The sequence below is a fragment of the Equus quagga genome, chromosome 10 (assembly GCF_021613505.1).
Source record: "Equus quagga isolate Etosha38 chromosome 10, UCLA_HA_Equagga_1.0, whole genome shotgun sequence".
NCBI lineage: Eukaryota > Metazoa > Chordata > Mammalia > Perissodactyla > Equidae > Equus > Equus quagga.
Genome location: NC_060276.1, coordinates 122,279,076 through 122,302,274, shown reverse-complemented (window position 1 = coordinate 122,302,274; position 23,199 = coordinate 122,279,076). Strand labels below are relative to the sequence as shown.

At 62.4% G+C, this 23,199-nt stretch overlaps 1 protein-coding gene and 1 long non-coding RNA gene across 2 annotated transcripts; one reads left to right on the top strand and one right to left on the bottom strand.

Moving 5' to 3' along the window:
- Nucleotides 1–8,512: 8,512 nt before the first annotated feature.
- LOC124245661 (uncharacterized) lies at nucleotides 8,513–11,198 on the bottom strand. The gene is made up of 4 exons (XR_006890300.1): nucleotides 11,138–11,198; nucleotides 10,101–10,824; nucleotides 9,385–9,488; nucleotides 8,513–9,208 (listed from the first exon to the last, which is right to left on the bottom strand). It is a non-coding gene; the product is annotated as an uncharacterized LOC124245661 (long non-coding RNA).
- An 846-nt stretch (nucleotides 11,199–12,044) lies between these two features.
- Nucleotides 12,045–21,376, top strand: GTPBP6 (GTP binding protein 6 (putative)). Its single transcript, XM_046673233.1, has 11 exons — nucleotides 12,045–12,418; nucleotides 16,437–16,574; nucleotides 17,152–17,222; nucleotides 17,362–17,492; nucleotides 17,780–17,850; nucleotides 18,759–18,917; nucleotides 19,612–19,820; nucleotides 20,013–20,161; nucleotides 20,462–20,611; nucleotides 20,860–21,037; nucleotides 21,074–21,376. The coding sequence occupies exons 1-10, from the start codon at nucleotides 12,061–12,063 to the stop codon at nucleotides 20,981–20,983; spliced, it is 1,560 nt and encodes a 519-aa protein (XP_046529189.1). The 5' UTR covers nucleotides 12,045–12,060; the 3' UTR covers nucleotides 20,984–21,037; nucleotides 21,074–21,376.
- The last annotated feature ends 1,823 nt before the right edge of the window (nucleotides 21,377–23,199 follow it).

The window sequence follows — 23,199 nt, the reverse complement described above, 5'->3', positions numbered from 1 at the left end:
TCCCCCTCCTGCCCCAGGCCCGACTGTGGCCCCGCCTCGTCCAGGAGCACGTGCTCCTTGAGGAAGGCGAGCAGCGTGCTCTGCAGGACATGGCCGGGCCCTGGCGGCTCAGGATCAGCAGCAGGTCTCAGAGCAGGAGGACGGCCCGGCGGGCACTGAGGGGCATCCGTCCACCCTAAGAGGACAGATCCCGCCCCCACCCCCCGCAGCCCCCCAGGACCCAGTGGACCAGCACCCCCAGGCCTTCCACAAGCAGGAAGGTGCAAATGAAACACGGGGGATATTTAGTGACGTCAAAGGTCCTGCTATGCAACGCCAGGACACGAGGTGACGGGCACAATGGCACGCAAACACAGCAACATGCATGTGCGAACAACATACACACAACTGCCAAAGTGACTAAAAAAACCTGAGCTGAGCTGGAAGGGGACGGCCTACGGGGGGGGGGGGGGGGGGGGTCCTCACGCCCTCCCCTGTCAATCACCCCAAACAGGAAGACATTCGGGCTCGCGTCTCCAATGGGAAGTACCGCTGCGGCATGGAGGGAGATGCTCTCCCCACCCGGCAACAGCCCAGCCAATCAGGGATGCCGCAGCTAAGCCAATGACAAACAGCTCAACCAATCAGAAACACCACAACCCAATCAGAAACAGCTCAGCCAATGAAAACCAGCATAGCCCAGCCAGTCAGAAGTGCCGCAGCTCAGCCAATGAGAAACAGCTCAGCCAATGAGTGACACTGCAGCTCAGCCAATCAGAAACACTGCAGCTCAACGAGAAACAGCTCAGCCAATCAGAAACAGCTGAGCCAATGAGGAGCCGTTCCCCCCCTGGTCCGTTCCTCTTCGGATGGCCCTTCCTTCAGAGCGGCCCCGCCCTCCCCCTTTCTCTGTAAAGGCAGCTCCCCCTGTTCTCTGGATTTGCCTGTGGTTCTCCACAGCACGCACGTCCTGAGTTGCAATTCTTTGGTCTATTCCTGAACAGACTCATTTTGAGATAAAATAACAGGCAAATTTGCTTTTTAAGTTGCCACAAGATGCAAACACACAACATACATACAACACGCAAACATACAAACACACACAACATGCATACGACGTGCAAACAACAAACACTACATACAAACGGTGAACCGGGGAAACGTCTGCAGGAGAGAGGCCGGCACTGTGGCTGTGAACAAGAAACGTACAAACGAACAAAAAAGGACCAACGCACACGCATAACAGGCAATCCCAGAGAAAATGCCCAAACCCTTGAGCCCCTAGTAATCAAACATCCACAAAATGAGACATTTTTTCTCTAAGATATTGGTAAAAGCTCCTTTTTAAATTGACGCCCAATTTGCTGTGCAAAGCAGCAGCTCCTCATGGTGCACGGAGGCCGGCAGAAAACCGAGTGACTCGCCCCGAGCCGCAAAGCGCTCAGAACAGCTTCATCCCAGGGCCCGCCCGGTGGTACAGCGGTTAAGTTTGCACGTTCTGCTTTGGTGGCCTGGGATTCACTGGTTCAGATCCCGAGTGTGGACATGGCACCACTTGGCACGCCATGCTGTGGTAGATGTCCCACATATAAAGTAGAGGAAGATGGACATGATCTTAGCTCAGGACCACTCTTCCTCAGCAAAAAAGAGGAGGATTGGCAGCAGATGTTAGCTCAGGGCTAATCTTCCTCAAAAATAAAAAAAAAGCTTCATCCCTGGCACAAGATTGACCCGTCAACATTTCATCCATGGGAACAACCAGCTGAGTTCCAGTATGAACTCTGAGCGTGTCCATCAACCCCACAGACGTCTAAAGGGTGAGCTGTGGCTGTGCAAATGGGACGTTCACACAATTCCTTCTCAGCGTTTGGGGAAAGACGCCATCGTCTGACACCCGTGTAAGATGTGTAGACGCCGTCACGTAAAACACCACACACCCCGACTTTCCCACGCACGGGGCACTTTCACCTTCCCGCCTCTTGCTTCCCCGACCCTGGGGATGGCCCGGCGAGGACGGAGAGCGTGACAGACCCCCTCTCGCTCAGCGCCCTGCTCTGGTGGTTCAGGCCCATGCGGCAGCCAGGTCAGGCCTTGAGCAGCCTCTCCCTGAAGCCCAGGAGCCCCGTCAGCGGGAGCGCAGGCGCCGCCTCAGAGATTAGCATGTGCGTGATGTACCCGCCCGCCTGCACTGGCTCTGCCCGGCCATCTGTCCAACACACACGGGCCATGCGATGGCGGAGGCGGTGAGGGAGGCCATCCCAACAGCTGCGCCATGGGCTTGGGACCCGGGACCCCACCAGGCCACGGACCTGGGCGAGTCCCTGATGCGACAGAGCTCGGTTCTCCCGTCGGTGAATGTGGGTAGAAGTTGGTCTGGCCGGAAGGCGACGGTGGATGGACAAACTGACCGCAAACCCGTGTTGTGCCATGGGCGCCACCCAGACGCCAGGTCCCAGCACAGCAGGGTGCAGCTCCAGGGCTGCCTCAGGCCAGACGTGACAAAACACACCCTCTAAGGACAAAGGGCGTGTGGGGAGTGAGCAGGTCAGTCCTGTGTGCTCATGCCGACGGGCTACGGTGCCCGGGGCTCACATGGCGGCTGCTGTGAAGGTGCCGTGTGCATGAGGTTAACCTGCAGCCAGCGGACCCGAGGTCAAGGAGATGACCTCGATAATGGGGGTGGGCCTCGTCCAATCAAGTGAGGGCCAAACAGCAGAGACTGAGGTCTCGGGACGAGATTCTGCCTCCAGACCAGGACAGAGAAACCCGCCCGAGACCCGGCTGCCCTCGGATTTCCGACACCCAGCCCACAGGCCAGCGAGCCAAACCTCCAAATCAATCTCCCGACGGCCGTGTTCTGCGCGTCTGTTTCCTGAGACCCTGAGGGACACGCGGAGGCTGCTCCTCCCACCAGCTCCTGACCGAGCCCGACAGCTGGGACATCAAACAGTAACAAACGAGACTCCAGGACCAGACCCTCAGAGGTCCACACTGCCACCCCACAGAACTGTCAGCAGACCAGGGAGCGCTCGGGGCGGGGTGGGGGGGGCAGGCGCTCAGAGATTATTTGAATCTCACCCCACACGATCAGTGGACCAGCCACGTGGCAGTGTGGGCGATGGCCCAAGTCAGCCCTCCTGTCAGAGCCAAAGAGCCCAGGCCGGCCCCCAGGATGACGGACGCCTGCCAACAGGGGGGACAAGTTGCCGGTCAAAACGCGGACACCACCCCTGTCCTTCTCGTGTCCCCTCCAGACCCCACATCTACGACTGACCTCCACCAGGTCCCCACCCACCTGGGGCAGCAGCGGGTGTGTGGCCGCCACGATCTGCACAGTAGGCACACTGGAGCGCACAGTGCACCACCTGCAGGATACGGGGCTGTCCCAGGGTCAGGGATGGACAGGGGACCCGCCCTGGGGACCTTCCCCACCTGACCCCCTCCCCCAGCGCCATCCCCACCACCCTCACCTCGGTGGGCAGGCTGCCCTGGTGCCGCTGGAAGGTCAGCAGGCTGTCCATCTTCTCACACAGGTTCCAGGGGCGCAGGGCGTGTGCACTGACCAGAAACACACACACACACAGAGTCAGGGGGCCGACGGCTCGTCTCAGGTGCACGGGCTCAGCGGGCGCTCGACGTCCCCCGGGCGAGCCGCTGACACTGCCCGACAGGCCCTGGAACCGAGGGGTCACCCGTCCCAGGCGGCCCAGGTGGGGCTCCCTCCAGCGCACACGCCCAGTGCCTGACTGGCCGAGGCCTCGGTCCCAGCTCCAGGGGACACGGCTCTGGCCCCGGACGGGCTGCTCGGAGCGGGGACGGGCTCCCAGGTGCCCCAGGGCCCCCCCCACACCCACGGGCTGTCCCTTGACCTCCGGGCCCTCCTGGCCTCCCCTCACCAGGACCAGAGATGGGGACGTGTGTCCGAGGGAGGACGACAGCCCTGTGCTTGCGGCTCGTGTGTGACCCCGAGGCGGCCGCCGCGTCCCCGGCTCCCCCGGAGGAGGCGGCCCGTCTCCACAGCCGGGGGCAGACCCACACCATCTCCCCGCGTCCCGGGAACAGGCCTGGTTCCTGCACAGCGCGCAGACAGCGGAGGGCGCGGTCAGCAAGGCGACACCTTCCTGGCGGCCCGTCCTCCCTGGGACACCGGCCCGCGTCCCCGCCCGCGCTGTGTCCTCCCTCTTTCCAGAGGGCGGCCCTGGAAGACGGGCACAGGAGCCAGAGCCGCGGTCGGCCTCTGCAGGAGACGGACGTTTGGCGTGACACGGCCAGAGGACGCCCTGTGCACGCGGCCGACAAGGAAAGGAAACAGTCACGTGCAGACCCGCCGCCTGCTCGCATGTCCCCCGTCCCTGTGCCTCGCGCCTCCCCAGGGGCACCCGCCCCACGAAGGGGTCTCCACTGTGGGCGGAGAAGGCGGGCGGGGAACCACGATGCCAGCCTCTCAGACCCCAGACTGACGGTGGCACCTGGGTTGGGGGAAGCGAGACGGGACCCAGTCCTTCAGGAACAAGCGGCTCCTCACAAGGAAAGGGCCCAGATCAGGGCTGGCAGCCCCGCCCTCAGGCCTCTCGGCCCTCAGCCGCCTCTGCCAATAAAGTTTTATTGGAACGGCCTATGTCAATAAAGTTTTATCGAAACCACGTGTGTCAATAAAGCTTTATCAAAACCGCATGTGTCAATAAAGCTTTATTGGAACACCTGTGTCAGTGAAGTTTATTGGAAGGGCTAGCGTCAATAAAGTTTTATTGGAACCACGTGCGACAATGAAGTTTCATGGGGACGCATCCCACTGGGTCACGTGACGTGTGTGCTGCTCTCACACTAACACACGGACAGGATGACCTGACGGCATGAAAATGATGACAACTAGCCCTTCACAGGAACCGTCTGCCGACCAGGACCACGTAGACAAGCGCTGCCCGGGTGAGGCTGTGCTTCCTGGGGACCCCGGGGACCATGGAGCACGCTTGTGACCCCACATCTATTCACACCCAGGGGTAGGAGCACCAGCACACGCCCAGCGGGAACACTCAGGACCACAGAACGCGGCCTGTGTCCCCAGAGACCAGAGGGGGTCCCCAGGTGCACGGGGGGCACAGAGCGGGCCCCCCAGGAGGATGGTTTGCCAAACCTCCATGCAACAGAAACGATGGAGCCCAGACGCACTCAGTCAGCATGTGAGTCCTGCTGAGACGTCCCGACACCCTAGAACCTCACACGGGACCCGCCCAGAGACACTCACACGCCACCAACAGCCACACCTCCCGCCACAGGCACAGGCCCAGCGTGTGGGCAGCACAACCACCAGAGCAGCAACCAACACGAGCCGTGAGTGAGGGGACGTGATGAGAGAGTGGGGGCCGCGTCAGCTCTGTGACCCTCACCCCTGCACGGGGAGCTCACCCTTGTGCACGAGGTCGTCCACTTCCTGACAATAAATCAGCGTCCATGCTTCTCCTGCGTCAGGCACATCCACACTGTCCCGCTGTTTTAAGCTCCCGAAATCCCACAGGTGACGTCCTCGCTGTCTCAGGCGCGTCCGTGTCAGCATCCCGCTCGGCCGGGCCTTTCCCGTGGTCCAGGCCTGTCTCCTGCAGGGACGCACGAGCAGTGGGGTGACTCCCCTCATCCCTGCACCCCAGGCGCATCCTGGGCTCCTGGAGGAGGCGTCCAAGGTGGGAGTGGGCAGGGGAGCCGCACGGCCTGGGGCTTTGGGTGCCGCCCACACCCCACCCCCACGTCAGTGTCCCCACAACCACAGGCCTGGGGTCTCCAAACGGCCAAGCCTGCAGCCTGAAGGGACCCGGGACAGGACGGCTAAACATCATGGGGTCCTCGGCTGACGCTGAGTGGGGCTCAGAGAAGCTGTGATGGAGCCGTGAGCACAGGCCCCGTGAGGACGTCCATGCCATCCAGCCCAGTGCCCGCGATCGACGGCTGTGACGTGGCTGCTAAGGGTCACCTGTGGACCACGCACGCACGCACGCATTTCTAGAGCCGGATTCAGTCTGCAGCCCACTCGCAAGTGTGCCTGCAACCACACAGGTACACGCACGCACCAACACATGCACATGGAAACACACCGCATGCACTGTGCACACGTGTGTGCCAGCACATGCACAGCACACACGGGCACATGCACACGCACGTGCACAGGGAACACAGGGAACGCAGGGCAAAGTTCTATGTATTTTTCCCTTTTTCTCAGGTGCAATGTTTTTCAAAATAACAAGTGAAAAACGTTAATGGTAAACGACTTTTGACTCATAGGACTTTCTGAAGATGTTCCACACATATTGTGAGACGTGAGAAATTACTGTAGATCCTACATCTGCCATCAATGGATGAAGAAACAAAACACAGTCCATCCCCACAATGGAATATTACGCAGCCCTGAAAAGGAAAGAAACTCTGTACCTGGTACATCATGAATGGGCCTTGACGACATGATGCTCAGCGACGTCAGCTGACACAGACGGACAGATACTGTGTGACTCCACTCACAGGAGGTCACAGAGGAGTCAGATCCATAGAAACAGAAAGTAGACGTGGAGCCAGGTCTGAGAGAGGGGGGTGGGGACTCCGTTTAATGGCGTGGACGGGGACACTGCAGCCACGAGGAGCCAAACCTGAGTCTTCCACAGCAGGTCAGAGCTGAGGGACTGAAGGCTGCACGTGGCGGGGGCCACAAGGACGAGGACACGACAGTCACACACGTGAGGCCTCATGGGAAGGGCTCGTGGGGGCTCCCGAGTCACGTCCTGTCTTGACTCAGATGGTGACTACATCATCCCACGTTATACGGATTGGTTACACGTGTACAACACGCCCTGCAATAACCAATAAAGTCTGTAATTTTCTTTATGAAAAGGGGTCTTCCCAGCCCGTGCAAAGGCCCTTCCCCAGGAGTGTTCAGAGCTGGGCCACCTCCACCCATTCCGGAACCTTCCATCGCCCACACCTCCCCAACACATCCCCCGCCCAGCCCCCTCGTGATATCTTGGCAGATCCGCCTGCTCTCGTTCTCCCATCAGTGGCCTCGACGCCGTGTGTCCTTGTGTGCGCCTTCCACCCCCGAGCACCGTGTGCTGGGACCATCCGTGCCGCGGCCACGTGTCGGCCTCGGTCGCTGTTCACAGCTGAACCACACCCGCCCTCTCCGCTCACGGCTCCGGGACTCATGCGGACTCCGGCCCGTCCACACGGCTGCTGAGAAGTCACCTCCCTCACGCCGGGCATCAACCTGGGAGGCTGAAGATGAGCCCCATGGGCCCTGCAGACACCGCGCTGCCCACAGCCCCGGGGAGAGGAGCGCGTGGTGGCCACGTGTGTGCACGGCACCAGCAGGGAGCACGTGTGTGTGATCACGAGCACGTGACGGGCCCGCGGGCAGGGCAGGTGGGGCTGCAGTCAGTGCCCTCTCCGCCGGCCTCCCGGCCCCACCAGGGGTCCCTGCGCCTGATCCCAGACATAAGACAAGACGGCCGCCCCGCACGGCACCCTCGCGTCCACGGGGCGAGCGGGGCGCATCCTCCCACTCGCTGGCTGGATCTGCTCCACGCTCCTCTCACGCCAGGGGGGATGATGTGCACGGCCTCGCGGGGAATCCCAGACGTGGAAACCACGCCGCTGCTGAGGAGACCCGGACGATCCGGGGAAGGAGACAAAAGAGCCGGGGCAGCCACGTCCTCACGGCTTCCACGTCGCACACGGGCTGTTCCACGCGACTTCCAGGCACCAGCCGCAAGGGCCCAGCATCACCAGAGACCCCGCGAGGAGGGGCGTCCTGACCCCAGGGGTCGGGCCGCAGGGTGCGTGGGGGGCGGGGGCCAAGGAGGGGCCGGAAGAGACCCCAAGGAGACCCCAGGGAGACAGGCAGCACCGTGGGTGGAGAGGGGCCCCGGGTCTGAGGACGGAGGGGACGCGAGGAAGGGAAGATGAAGGCCGTCCCAGGCACAGGCACCCCACAGGCGACTCCGGGCACCGGCAGGCTGGGCGGGTCCCTGCTGAGCCCTGTTATCACCGTCCTGTTCCCCAAACACTCGCTGTTCCACGTCCCCGTGAGTCGCCTGTCTCCCCACGAAGCCCCGGCCCCCCCACACCCTCCTTGTCTCCGGCCGACGATTTAAGAAAAGAGCCTGCGCCATCCGGGCGTCGCTCAGGCTTCCCGGGTCTCCGCACGTCCACTGTGGTGAACCTTGATCCACTTTCTCCCGTTAGTCGGTCTCGTGTCCATTTAACCCGCAGCCCGGCCAGAAGGACCCACGTGGTACAGGCCGTGTCTCGGTCCCCTGCACACCTGACACGAGGGTTCACTCCACACGCGGCACGGACCTAACGCTGAGATGGAAACCACGAAACTTTCAGAACAAACATAGGAGGAAAATTCTGCAATGTAGGGTTAAAATGTTTTGATTGATCACAAAAAGCATCATCCATAAAAGAGCAGATACATCGGAGTTCATCAAAATTCAAAACTTTTGCTCCAGAAAACACATTGTTTGAGGAAATGAAAAGACAAGGCACCGTCTGATAGAAAAATACGTGCAAAGGACACGTCCAGTGAAGGAGCTTTATCAAGACTTTATAAAACAAGGCTCAAAACTCAACAGAAAGAAGACAAGCAACTCAATAAAAATGACCAGCAATGGCCGGCCCAATGGCGGTTAAGTTCACACATTCCTCTTCGACGGCCTCGGCCTGGGGTTCGCAGGTTCGGATCCTGGGTGTGGACGTGGCACCGCTTGTGAAGCCATGCTGTGGCAGGCGTCCCACATATAAAGTGGAGGAAGGTGGACACAGATGTTAGCTCAGGGCCAGTCTTCCTCAGCAAGAAAAAAAAAAAAGACCAGCAAAAGATTGCAACACACTCCTCACGAAAGCATACATATGGATCCAAAGATGCCCAGCATCGGAGAAACGGGATTAAAACCACAGCAAACACCACTTCCCGACTATCACAACGGCTAAAACCAACAAGGCTGACGAGCACAGGAGCGTGTGAGGCCACTGGACTCTCCCACCGCAGACGGGAGCGTGAAACAGTGTGACCAGGGTGGACGACAGCTTGGGGGTCTCGCAAAAAGCTAAACGCACACGTTCCAGACTCCAGCCACTCGCTGCCGGTCCCGACCCAGGAGAAACGAAGGCCCATTTCCGGGCAAAGGCTTGTGCACGAAAGTCCCTACAGAGGCTCCATCTGGGCGCCGAGCAGGAAAACCTGGGCCTACACGACGGAGGGAGACACCCGCACGGACGCAGCCTCAGGACACACGTCTCACGGAGGCGGCACTGCTCCCGCCCGAGTCGCCCAGACCTGCCTCCCCTGCAACAGCAGAACTGCTCAGCCAGGAAGCTGCAGCCCCACCGCCCACCGGGCCGTGCACCCCCGAGCCCACTTACAGGGGCCCAACCGTGTTCAAGGCCAAGATCAGCAATTCCGCCACATTCTGGGGGCTTCTCCAGGGCAGCGACACCGACCACACTGAGGCTGCTGTGTATTTCCACTGTGAGATGCACGAGGAGGGACCATGAAGCAGTGAGCTCGCTGCACCGCGGTCACGTCCCCACAGACACACGTAAGGCCGACGAACAGAGGGAGGAAATCAGTTACAAAACACCCGTCGGACCCCATTCCAGGCAGGCGGTACACACACAACGTGCAGTAAATACAGAGCTGCACACTGACTGGCAGCATATTCGGGACACATTAAGCTAAACATTTTACCAAGCAACACAGACAACACGATACGACACGTACAGTAACGTATGGTGCGGAGCGTACAGCCGTCCCAGGCCGACGCGCAGCGCATCTGTCCTCGGTTTCCTGCTCTCCCCCCAGATGTTCCCGTGGCCTCATCGTCACAAAGGGTGTGGACCACCCGAGCTCACCAACTCGTGAAGTCAGCACCCTAAGTTTGAATTCAGTCTCGTCCCGTCCACAGGCAAATGGCACCAGGATGGTCCACGTCTTTCGCGGCAATGCTGAGTCAAGATCCTAAGATGTCACCGACTGTCCTCAAGGCTAACAATCTACGTCTCAATCCCCATTTCTACTTCTGCACAGTGTGATCCCATTTGTCAGGCCGTGTAGACGACAGATCCCGCCAGGAACGCACCGTCTCAAGGTCGCTTTCATCCCTTACACACATCCCTCGATGCTACTGGGTTTCCAAGGCCGCTTGGGGCTCCGTTCCGTCTTTCCAGTCGTCTGGCGTCTCCCTCATCCTCTGTTACACGACGTGATGTAACCTCACCTCCTGAAACCTCAGAAAGGCCATGGCCTCCTGCAGACACTTAGAAAGGAACATTTCAACGAACCGACAATGGTTCTCCCGTGAAAACCAGAACCGCCGTGGAGGCTGGAATTCTGTGACCCCTTCAGCACCGGGCCCTCCGCATGCTGCCTGCAGGAGAAACTGCGACCAGTCTGAACGGGTGAGGCTCCCTGGAACCAGCCCACCCTCACCACATGCTCGACCCAGCGGGCTCTGCCATCATTTCCCAAGCCACATCCACAAGCCACATTCAGACCCCCAAGGCAGGATCTAAGACCCCGGAGGGGGACTGCACTCGGACTCACAAAGGCAGGGCCTGGGATCCCCAGGACTGCACTCAGGCTACTAAAACAGACTTCAGAGCCCCCAGGGCAGGACTGGAGACTCCACCGCAGGGTTCAGGACTCCAGGGCCTGGCCCCCAGAGGGTGGGCCATACTCCGGCTGCCAGCAGACTTCTGAATCCCCCTGGGCTGGATTTGGAACCCCAAGCAGGGTTCGAGACCCCTGCAGACGGCACTGGACACCCAAGGCAAGGTCTGTGGCCTCTTGGGATGGACTCGGACCTACACGGTGACAAACAAATGGCAAGCAATAGGATATACTGGAGTCTATGAGGAAGCCGTTTGGTGCAAACCTAATCAGCCTGACTTTGTTTTTCCAAATGGGCCTGACGTGGCACTGAGCATGCACTGTATATCTGCTTAAGCGCTGGCTGTGTCCCAACGGCAAGAACAAACGGCCTTAGCATAAAGATGCAAGTTCCCCACACTGGCATTTCCTTAAGGAAGAGAATCTCTCCAGAGGCTAGGAACTGAGTGCTGTGCTCACCTGAGACCACCCAGCTCACCTGTGACCACCCAGCTTGAGACAACAGACCTGCCACCTGCTGCGTCCGTCCATCAGTCGCTGTGCCGACAGAACAGTCTCCTGAGTACCGTAAAAGGCACATTTCAACCTTCTGTGAAACATGCTCTTTGAGGGTATATAACCACTCTATACACCCCACCTCTGTGATGCTCTTCCTTCCTTGGGGAAGGAAGGCCCCAGGCTAAGCTGGTCCTCAGATCTGGCTCCGAATAAACTCACTCAAATTTTCATTTATAGATTGGCTATGGATTATTTTTGTCGACAATGGCAGAGTTCAGGACCCCCAGAAACTGGCTCGGAGCTGCACTCAGACTGCCAAGGCAGGATCTGGGACCCCCGGGCCACACTCGGACTCACAAAGCCAGGATTGGGACCCCCCGGCCGCACTTGGATCCCCAAGGCAGGATCTGCAACCCGGGGCCACACTCGGACTCACAAAGGCAGGATCTGGGACCCCCGGGCTGCACTCGGATCCCCCAAGGCAGGATCTGGGACCCCGGAGGCCACACTGGGACTCATATGGGCAGGATCTGGGAGCCCCGGGGCCGCACTCGGACTCACAAAGGCAGGATCCGAGACCCCTGGGCCGCACTCAGACCCCCAAGGAGCGTTCGCGCCCCCCGGGAACGGGGTTGGCCCCGGACCGGCCCCGACCGTGCGCGGAGGCCGGGGCGGGCGCGGGAGGCGCGGCGTGGGGGGCGGGCCGCAGTCGGGCGCGGGGCCCGGCAGCGAGCAGCATACCTGGCGGGGGCTCCGCCGCGAGCATCCCGCCGCAGCGCAGGGCGCCCCGCACGGCGTCCGGAGCCCCGCCTCCCTCCCAGAGGACCCGGGCCCGCCAATCAGGCGGCGTCGACCACGTGACGCCGCGCGGCCAATGGGGTGCCCGCAGGGGAGCCCCGAGGCCCCGCCCACTGCGGACGGGCGGACATGAAATGTGGGCCCTGCGGGCCGCCGTCCGCCCGGGGGCCTGGCTGCCCCGCGTGGTTCGCTGCCGCCCGGCTCTGCGGGCCGCGGTGCCGCTGCCGCCCTGCCCCGAGCGCGCGCTTGCCGCCTTCAGACCCGGGGACCCGGGGGGCCTGGAGGGGCGAGGGGGCGGCGGCCGGGGCCCATGGGCGGATGGCCGGAGAAGCCGAGCGGGAGAGGAGGAGGAGGAGGAGCCAGAAGATGCGGACGAGGACGAGGACGAGGAGCTGCTCAGGAGGGACCCTCTGCTGCCGGCGGGCGCCCAGCGCGTGTGCTTGGTCCACCCTGAGGTCAAGTGGGGCCCTGGGAAGCCGCAGCTGACCCGAGGTGACCGGCGGCGGGGCGAGTGAGGGGCGGGGCTGCTGGGGGCGGAGACTCCGGGGGCGGGGCGGATGAGGGGCGGGGCTTCTGGGGCGGAGACTCCGAGGGGCCACGCATAGGGAGGCGTGGCTGAGGTGGTGGGGAGTCGGGGCGGGGCTCCGTGGGCTGCAACTCGTAGCGGGGAGACTCTGAGGGACTGGACGGGACCCTGAGGGCTGGAACTCACTGGGCGCGGACTGAGAGGCGGGGCTGTCGGGTGCGGGCTCCAAGGGGCGGGGCTTCTGGGGGCGGAGTCGCCTCCCCAGGGGCGGGGCTTGTGGGGGCGGGGCTCCAAAGCCTGACACTCATAGGGTGGAGAACCCCTGGGGGCGGGGCCTCGAGGGCGGGACTCAGGGCGGAGACTGTAGGGGCGTGGCCTCTGGGGCGGGGCTCCGAAGGTGACGGTCATAGGGTGGAGGCCCCTGAGGGGCTGGGCCTCGAGGGCGGGCTGAACCTGCCGAAGCCCCCCCCAGCGCTGCGCCCCTGGAGCCCTCCTGATTTGCGGCGGGGCGCGCCTTCTGCACTGCACGCTGAGTCCTGGTCCCCGCCCTCCTCGGCTCTCCCTCCCGCCAGCCCGCAGCGCTGTCTGCCCGCCCCGTCCCCAAAGGCGGAGTGTCACCCAGGTGTAAACCCCGTGTGCCGGGTGCGGCTCCCGAGCCCCCATCTTTTCTCCACCGGCATTTTCACTTGTCGTTGGACACGAGACGGAAGACCGAGCCCAGAATCGTTCCTCTCGCTTTTTACCCAAACCCCGAGGAAACTGCACAGCCTGGGCCGCCGCCCTGAGCAGCGCCGACATTCGTCACCAGTCCTTCCCCCAGGCGGTGACAACCCACCGGGGCCCTCCCCGTCGGGCTGGGGGGGCAGCAGGCACCCCTGCAGAAGCGCTCGCCTGGGCCTAAGCCTGGGGACAGGCCGAGCTGACAGTGGCCAGGAGGCCGGGCCGTCTTGGCAGGATGGTCCTGCACGGTGGAGGAGGGTGGGACCCCGAGGTGGAGGGAGCCACACACAGGCGGCTAGGGGCCCTATGCAGAGAGGGGTCCTCGGGGGAGCATGTCTGGGGGCGCCCGGGACCACTCCCAGGGGGCGGAGAGAGCCGGGTCACTCCTGTTCGAGTAGGCCGCGTAAGGACTTGGCTTCCACAAGCACCCTGGGTTTTGAGCAGGACAGTGACCAGATCGGGCAGGGTTCTGTTTATTCTTTTCCTCTTCTCCTTTCTGTTACAGCTTTATTGAGCTGTGGTTCACATGGCATCAAGTTACCCATTTTGAAGGGTGCACAGTGCTGTGCAGCCACCACCCCTACCTAGTTCCGGAGCCTTTTCCACGCTCCAGGAGACCCTGTGCCCTAAATGGCAGTCCCTCCCCACCGCTCCCCCACCCCGCCCCTGGCAGCCCCTGATGGCTTTCTGTCCCTGTGAATCTGCTGGACATTTCACCCAAGTGCAAGCTGACAATATGTGGTCTTTGTGTCTGGCTTCCATCCCTGAGCATCACGTTTTGGAGGTTCATCCACGTTGTATTGTGTGTCACTGCTTCCTTCTTTTTTTTCTTGAAGACTTTTTTAAGAGCAGTTTTAGTTTCAGAGCAAAATTGAGGGGAAAGTAGACATTTCCCATATCCCTTCTGCCCCACACTCTGACAGCCTCTCCCGTTATCAGTGTTCCCCACTAGATGGTGCATTTGTCACAACTGCTGGACCTGCGTTGACACATCATTGTCACCCAAAGTCCATGGTCTCCCTTAGGGTTCACTCTTGGTGTTGTACGTTCTCCAGGTTTGGACAAATGTGTAACACATGCATCCACCAACATCATACCATACAGAGTACTTTCACTGCCCTAAAAATCCTCCGTGCTCCTATTCATCCTTCCCCGACCCCTGGCAGCCGTGGATCTTTGCTGTCCCCGCAGCTTTGCCATTTTCCAGAATGTCACAGAGTTACAGCCATACGCTGTGTCGCCTTTTCAGACTGGCTTCTTCCACTTAGTAACATGCATTTAGGTTCCTCCACGTCTTTTCATGGTTCACAGCTCTTTTCTTTTTAGTGCTGATAACATTCCGTTGTCTGGCGGCACCACAGTTTATCCACTCCCCACTGAAGGACACCTTGGATGCTTCCGAGCTGCTGTAAGCATCCACCTGCAGGTTTTTGTGTGGACAGAAGGTTTCAGCTCATTCGGGTAAATACCAGCTGCTCATATGGTGAGAGTGGGTTTAGTTTGGTAAGAAGATGTCCAGCTGCCTTCCTGAGCGGCTGCACCATTCTGCGTGCCCACCAGCCACGAATGAGGGTTCTTGTGGCTCCACCTCCTCGTCAGCATCTGGTGTCGTCAGCGTCCTGCATTTCGGCCATTCTCATAGGCGTGCGGTGGAATCTCGTTGTTTTCGTTTGCGTTTCCCTGATGACTATGATGTGCGGCATCTTTTATATGCTTATTTGCCACCTGTATGTCTTTGGTGAGGTGCTTGTCTGAGTCTTTGGCCCATTTTTTAATCCAGTTGTTTTCTTATTGTTGAGTTTTCAGAGTTCTTTGTATGTTTGGGATGACAGTCTTTCCCAGATGTGTCTGCAAATATCTTCTCCCAGTCTGAGGGCTGACCTCCCACTCTCTTGGCAGCATCTTCTGCAGACAGAAGCATTTAGTTTTTGCTGCTGCCGTGTCCTCGAGCTCACAGATCCTTCCTCAGCCCCGTCAAAGCCACGCTCCATTTCTGCTGCAGTGTGTTCAACGTCTAGCTTTTCTCCTGGTTCTTTTCTAGGATTTCCATCTCTCTGCTCCCATATCCCATCTGTTCTTCCACGCTGCCTACTTTATCCATTAGAGCCCTTAGCATGTTAACCACAGTTGTTCTAAATTCCCAGGCCGATGATTCCGACATCCCCGCCACGTCCAAGTCTGGTTCTGACGCTTGCTCTGCGTGCACGCTGTGTTTTTTTGTCTATTTGTAGGCACAGTAATTTTTTCTGGATGCCGGGCGTGAGGTACCAGTAGAAGGAACTGCGGTGACGAGGCCTCGTGCTGTGGAGGTTGGGGAGGGAAGCGCCCTGTCGTCCTGTGGGAGGTCTCAGCCTTGCAGTGACCTGAGCCGCTGGGCTGGGAACTTCGCAAGCGCATCTCAGTTTTCATTTTCCAAATAGTGGATACCCAGGGGTGACAGGGTGGGGCCCCACGTGGTGTTTGACGAGCCTTCGGGGCAGGTGGCTGTGGGAGGAGCCCAAAGGAGCAGGGAGGCTGCGCAGAGACCCAGCGGGGAGCTGGGGACCGGCCGGGCAGGTCGGGAAAGAGCAGGGTTTGCCGATGGGCCGCGCGTGGAGATGAACGAGGGAAGTCAGGGATGAGCCCAAGGGCTGATCCAACCGACCATGAGGGCGGACGTGGGGAAGACCCATGGGACCCATCAGGACTCAAACTCCAGAAGATTGTGCCTCCCCTCAGCCCAGACGAGGGCAGACCCTGTCTCCCCATGGCACAGAGGCTGGAGGACTCGCCCCACAGCACAGAGGATGGGGGATCCCAACATCCAAGGTCTAGAGGATGGGGACCAGGGGTTGGCGCTGTCTTTCCTGGGCCGGGCCGGCACTGACAGCCACTGGGGCCACCGACTCCTCACCTCGGGGGCTCCCAGCTGCCCTGCAGGGAGTGTGGGGGTCCCTGGGCCCTGAGGGGCCACCTCACAGCAGATGCCGTGGAGCCGGTCACAGGGGTCCTCACTGAGCAGACGGGTCACTGATTCCAACAGAGGGGTGCATGCTTGCATTCCCACTTGGCTTCGGCTCCTCGTCACCCTGCTGCCCTGTCCCCTCTGCCCCCCGCCTGCCAGTCGTGCCCAGGAGAAGAGAGTCATGTGCTGACTGCAGTGCTTTCTGAGGGGACCTGCACGCCGGGCCGAGGAAGCCGTCAGGGCCTGGGGAGCAGACCCAGGAGTGCTGGGTGGGGCTGGGGAGGGACGCGTCCCTCACACGGTCCCATCTCTCCCCACAGCCGAGTGGCAGGTGGCGGAGGCGAGGGCGCTGGTGCACACACTGGACAACTGGTCGGTGGTGGAGACGATGGTGGTGCGCACCAGGACGCCCGACAAGAAGCTCATGTTCGGCAAAGGGAACCTGGAGCAGCTGACGGGTGGGCCCCACGCACGTGCCCCGGGCCTCCTGTCCCCTCTTCTCCCCGGGGATCGCAGCCACGGCGGGGTGCTGTCGGGGCCGGGTGCAGGCGGCCTCACGGGAACTCGGGAAAAGCTGCCACTGGGATCAGAATGTCAGGGAGGCCCTGAGGGTGCTGTCCACACAGTTTAGGGTGGGAGCCGCCCTGCCGCCCCCAGCCCCACCCTCCCCTCTCTAGGCTGCTCGCCAGCCGCTCAGTGCCGTGCCGTGAACCCTGACCTCTGGACCCTGACCATCCCCACCCCAAACTGCCCTCGGCTCACAGTTCTGAGCAGCAAGTCCTGCAGATGGCCCGTCTAGGTTCCCCCGGGCCGTAGACGCGCTCAGTCCCCCCGGGTGGGTGTCCTCCCCTCTGTGTGACAGAGACCCACGCCCCTGAAGACAGACCCCATCGACCCCTCAGCCGCCTCCCAACATCCCACATACGATGCTCTGAGTCCGGGATGTCCCGTGAGCACAGCCAGCGCGTGCAGCCCCGTCCTGCGACAGACGTGCTGGGGTCACAGACCTGTGATGAGACCATCTCTTCCCCTCAGAGAGAATCAGGGGGTCGCCCGAGGTCACCGCCGTCTTCCTCAACGTGGAGAGGATGAGCGCGCCCACCCAGGTACCCGGGCTCCTGGGGGGCCAGGCGGGCGGGTCAACATCCCACCAGGAGGGATATGAGGACACAGGACCACGTCCGCCCAGCCTGGGGTCCTGTCGCAGACCCCCTGCCCACTCACTCGCTCACTCTCCTTTTCCAGAAGGAACTGGAAGCCGCCTGGGGTGTGCCGGTGTTTGACCGGTTCACGGTGGTTCTGCACATTTTCCGCTGCAACGCGCGGACACGGGAGGCCCGGCTGCAGGTGGCGCTGGCCGAGCTCCCCGTCCTCAGGTAGGCGGCCGACCACGGGGCCTCCACAGATGTGGACCCCTTCTCATTTCCACATTTGACGCTGCCCAGGGGGTAAGGACGGAAGGGCACCGAGCACATCCCCCACAAGGACCTGCGCCCCGGGGGGGATCCTCCGTCCCCGGCCATGAAGCCCTGTGGAGGGGGGACCCCGGCACGGCCACTGTCCCCGTGCAGCACGTGCTCACCCTCAGTTCTGTCGTGTCGCCCCTGCCCTGCCCCCCACAACAGGCCTGTACGTCCACTGAGCCGCCCCGTTTCCCTGTCAGGTCCAGCCTGAGACGTGACGTTGCCCGTCTGGACGGCCCGGGCCGGGGCTCTCGCTACATCATGGGCTCAGGTAATGCGTCCCGGGTCGTTCTCTGCGCGCTCAGGGGAGGGGGGTGGTGACGGCAGCCGCCCCCAGGAAGGGACGACGTCTGAGATCCTGATGGGGCGAGGGCTGCGCGTGGGCCTCACCTGTGCTCACATTCAAGCCAACTAGGGATTGAGGTGTTGTCCCAGGGCAGCCGAGACAAAGGACCACACACCCAGGGCTTAAACCCCAGGGGTCCATCCTCCCCAGTCACAGGGCCGCGCTCCCTCAGGAGGCTCCAGGGGAGGGTCCCTCCTGCCTCTTCCAGCGTCTGGGGCTCCAGGGTCCCTGGGCTGGTGGCCGCCTCCCTCCCGTCTCTGCCTCCGTCCTCACGGGGCTGCTCCTCTGCGTCTGCGTCTCCTCTTCTGTCTCTGATGAGGATGCTGTCCTTGGATTCAGGGCCGTCTCCTCCAGGAAGCCCTCCTCTCCATCCTTGATTCAGGGCCGCCTCCTCCAGGAAGCCCTCCTCTCCATCCTTGATTCAGGGCCGCCTCCTCCAGGAAGCCCTCCTCTCCATCCTTCCCTTCATCGCAGCTGCAAAGACCCTGTTTCCAATTAGGCCCCGTTCCCCGGTCCTGGGGTCAGGACGTGGTGTGTCCTGGGGCCCCTCTCAGGCCCCTGTGGGCATCGTGGGGTCCTCCTTCGCAGGCTGTCCCCTCGGGCTCTCACTTCCTCCCGTTTTGGGGGAGCCAGGTGACCTCAGAGGGCAGAAGTCAGAGGGGAGGCTGCCGTCCCCAGGGCTGACCCGTCCCCCAGAGCAGGAAGGTGTCGGGGTGGGAGCAGCCGGGAGGGTCCCAGTGGCCAGAGCGCGTCCCCATCCCCCGTCCGTGGCACCTTTGCTCTCGCGTCGTCGTCCCGGTTCTGCTCGCTGACCCGCCCGCTGGTGCTTTTAGGGGAGTCCTTCATGCAGGTGCAGCAGCGTCTCCTGAAGGAGAAGGAGATGAAGCTCCGCAGGGCCCTGGAGCGACTCCGGAGGAAGAGACAGCTGCTGGGGAGGCAGCGCCGGCGGCGGGAGTTCCCGGTCGTCTCGTTGGTGGGCTACACCAACTGCGGTGAGCGCGGGTCCGGGCGGGAAGCGGGGCGCCTCTCGCCCCGTGCTGGGCGGCGGGATTTTGGGGGAATCTGCTTGCAAACACAGCAACCTGCAGAGTTCACCAGGAGATGGCGATAGTGAGAGCGCGCCCAGTGTGACCACACGTCCGGGCGTCCAGGGGCCCACGGCACCCCGGCCAGTTGCTGGTGTTTGTTGAGTGCCAGATAGGGGGCGGGATCTGTGTCTCTTATGGACGTTTCCAAACTCTGAGCAATAGGAAAGATTTGACGATTTGAGTCCCTTCACAGTAGACTTGCTCTTTGAAGAATAAAAGCAGGTTTTATTGCGTGGCCTTTCACGTCCGCTTTAAGGTTTCTCCGAATGTTACGCGGAGTCCACGCAGGAGACAGAACCTGGGGTTCCTTGTAGCGTCACAAAGCCCCCGAGTCTCAGCCGCACAGGGAGAAATGAAAGCACCCCCAGTTCATTTCCTGTCCACACCACCTCCTCCGTCTACACCATCAGTCTCCCCCTACACAGATCCCCAGCCCTCTTACACACACAGGGTACACACCCTGACGTCATTGTCGCTCTTCACCTACGCATCACACGCCCCCAGCATCCACACCATCGGGCCGGCCCGCGTCCAGCAGTGGACATGGGGACAGTGAGGGGCCGCTCATGCAGTGCGTCCCTTGTGACCCGACTTTCAGGAAAAACCACGTTGGTCAAGGCACTGACGGGTGACGCCGACATCCAGCCACGGGATCAGCTGTTCGCCACGCTGGATGTCACGGCCCACGCGGGCTCCCTGCCCTCCCGCATGACCGTCATCTACATGGACACCATCGGCTTCCTCTCCCAGCTGCCCCACGGCCTGATCGAGTCCTTCTCCGCCACCCTGGAGGACGTGGCCCATTCGGTGAGTGTGAGGTGGTCTCGGGACAGTGACCTCGACTGTCAGCACAAGGAGGGCCCAGGGCCCCTCAGACACTGTGTAACCGGGGACCAAGTTCCCTCATCACCAACCAACGCCCGTCCTGCTCCCCTCCAAGAGGACATAACGGGCCAGTGGCCCCCAGCTGTCCGACCGCCTGGCCCGTCTGGTCCCCAGGACCTGATCGTGCACGTGAGGGACGTGAGCCACCCCGAGACGGAGCTGCAGAAAGCGAGCGTCCTGTCCACACTGCGCGGCCTGCGGCTGCCCGCGGCCCTGCTGGACTCGGTGCTGGAGGTGCACAACAAGGCGGACCTGGTGCCCGGGTGAGTGGCGCCCGCCCCGCCCCGGAGCGTCTCCTCGGGGTGCCGCGGTGCCGGCGCAGGGGGCGTCCTCCTCGGGGCGGCTCCGTCTCCTGCCCGCGCTGCTGCCGGTCCTGCCACCAGAGGGACACGTGCGGAGGGTCTGAACCCCGTCACCCCCGCTCCCCGGTGTCACCCAGCCACACGCACGCACGCACGCACCCCGTCCTCTCCGGGGGGCCGGAAGCGCTCACACTGGGCCCGGGGCGGGGCCTGTGGGGACCCTCGCTCGGTGGCCCCGGCTGAGCGGGTGTCCCCCCCCAGGTACAGCCCCGCGGGGCCGCACGTGGCCGTGTCCGCGCTCCTGGGACACGGGCTGGAGGAGCTGAAGGCGCGGCTGGAGGAGGCGGTGCTGAGAGCCACCGGGAGACGCGTCCTCACGCTCCGCGTGCGCCTGGCGGGGCCGCAGCTCAGGTGCGGGGGCGGCCGGGGCCGGGGCGGGGGCGGGGGCGGCCGTGTGGGGAGCAGGGCGCGGGGCGCGGGGGCGCGGAGGCAGCGGGTGGACGTTCCGGGCCCCGGGGCGCGTCCCCACGACGGTCGGGAGGTCGGAAGGTCGGAAGGTCGGAAGGTCGGCATGCTCCCGGGGTGCGCCTCCCGGGTGCGGGCACCTGGAACGCGCTGTGGGGGCCCCGCCGGCCTGAGTGACGCCCCCCCCCCCTCAGCTGGCTGCACGAGGAGGCGGCGGTGCAGGACGTGCACGTGATCCCCGAGGCCGGCGCCGCCGACGTGACGGTCATCATGAGCCACTCGGCCTACGGCAGGTTCAGGAAGCTCTTCCCACAGTGACCGCGCGGGGTGGCGGCGTCTCAGCCTCGGCCTGCAGCGCCCCTGGGGCCCCCCCTCCTCCCCGGCCTGCAGCGCCCCTGGGGGCCCCCCTCCACCCCCCCACCCCGCGCAGGGCTGGTGGCCGCCCGCTCGGAGCTTCGCGGGCCGTGATCAGGGCGCGTGTGGACGGACTGCCCTTCCAGGATGTTCCGGCCGCACGGTGTTAAAAGCTGTGTTACTGGGTTTGTAAGCCGCCTGTCTGGTTCTTCCACGCTGACGCCCAGCAGACGCTTCTGCCGCAGGGCAGTGAGATTCGCCATCTGCTGTGTTTGCGCGAGTGCACAGCTGCCAGGTCTCGCTTTCCCCCAGGTCATGTCGTGGAAATAATTAAAAATAAAGCGTCCCACCAACCCACACACCTGCCTCTCCAAGGCAGACAAGAAAACACGTTTTATCACGAACAGGCAGGAACGCAGGATGTGAGGGGCGGTCACAGGCAGCCACTGGGAGATGCAGAGACGGGAAGAACCTCATTGTCTACAGGACCGAGCGGGCAGGGGTGACCATCACACACACACACGTTAGTTCTTATCCAGAAGAAAAGCAAAGCTTCTCCCGTGTTTGCAACAAGCAGGATGTTAACTCGTGCAGCAAAATTCCCACAGAGACAGGAGGCAGGACCCCCTCCCCCATCTCCTGGGGCCCCAAGAGGGACATTCCTGGGATGCCAAACCCGCAGGACGTCCTTCCACTTTTAAAGAGATTTGCATCGGTTTCAAGGAGACCTGAGAGCCCACAATTGTAGGTTTTCTAAAGGATGCTAATGGGGGGGGGGGGGGGGGTCTGTGTCCCTTTCGGCCCCATAGAAAAATTTTAATTAATTTTCTTCCTTAGATTTGTATTCGCCCTTAGAAGGGTGAGTGTTTTCTGAGCTGTTGCCAAACTTCAGCATCAGGAATGATTGAAAAGAATGTCGACCCCTTTCCTTCCGAGCATCACAGGAAGGGGGTGTGTGCACTTTCCTCAGGACGGGAGAAAACTTTCTCTGTTTATACGACCCTGGTACAGACGCCCAGGGCCCCTCACTCCCTCACTGCTGCTCCCTCAGTGCCTGTGCCTCCCAAGCTTCCCTACCTGGCGTCTAACCCCGCCGTATGTGGAGAGGGAGTTTGGGTAGATGGTAGAATAATGTCCCCAAAGACGTCCACGTCCTGATCCCCGTTTGGGAGACAGAATAACGTCCCCAAAGATGTCCACGTCCTCGTCCCCCGACCCTGTAACGGCAGAAGGAATTTTCCAATCTGATCAGTTCCAGATGCTGAGCTGGGAGGTGATCCTGAGGGTCCGGGTGGCACCCGTCCTCACAGGCTCCTCATCAGGGGGAGGCAGTGGGGTCCGACGGCAGACGTGTCACGAGAGGAAGCCCGAGGTGGCTCCGCGCTGGCTGTGCACACGGAGGCTGGGGCCGTGGTGGCCCCGGAGCCGGAAAGGACAAGCACAGATCCTGCCCTGCTGCCTCCGGGAGCACCGCCCTGCCGACGCCTGGACTGCAGCCCGGGGACCCCCGCGTGCGACTTGTGACCTGCAGACCTGGGGGAGGACAGTGTGGTCTGAGGCCACTGCTGTGGCGTCTGGTGGCAGCCCCGGGACCCCCACGCGCAGAGCTGACAGGATGAGGGCCCGACTTCCCGTTCCCCCCAGAGGCCTGGGCGCCTGGCTGCGCTGAGCGGAATGGGACGCGGGTCCTGCAGCCCCGTCTGCCCCGCCAGCTGGAGGGGGACCGGGGTGGCCCCGTGGGCGCAGCACCGCCTTCTCCTCCAGGAGGGGTGACCCGGCCAGGACGCCCGCAGCCCCGGGGCTGGTTCCCGCGGGCCGACCCCGAGGGGCTTTGGAGAGACCCCAGGGGGCGGCGCAGTGTCCTCGTGCCCCGGGGTCCAGCCTGTCCGCTCGCTGTCCGGGCGGCCCTGGTATGAGCCTCCCTGGGCCCCTCAGCCGTCCTCTCGGGGGGACCCCTGTGGCGGGCCGCCCCACCCCCCACCCAGGTCCGGCCCCCAAGCTCCCCATCCGGGGGCACAGGAACCTGCAGAGGGTGGTCCCGGCCTCTCCGCCCGGAGCCCCCGATGCCCGGCGTCCCCTCCTCCTCCCTGAGGCCTCCAGGAGGCGGGCAAAGCCGCAGCCACAGCGGGCGACTGAGGGTCCAGACCCGCAAGCGGGGCCCAGGCCAAGCAGGGCCTCCA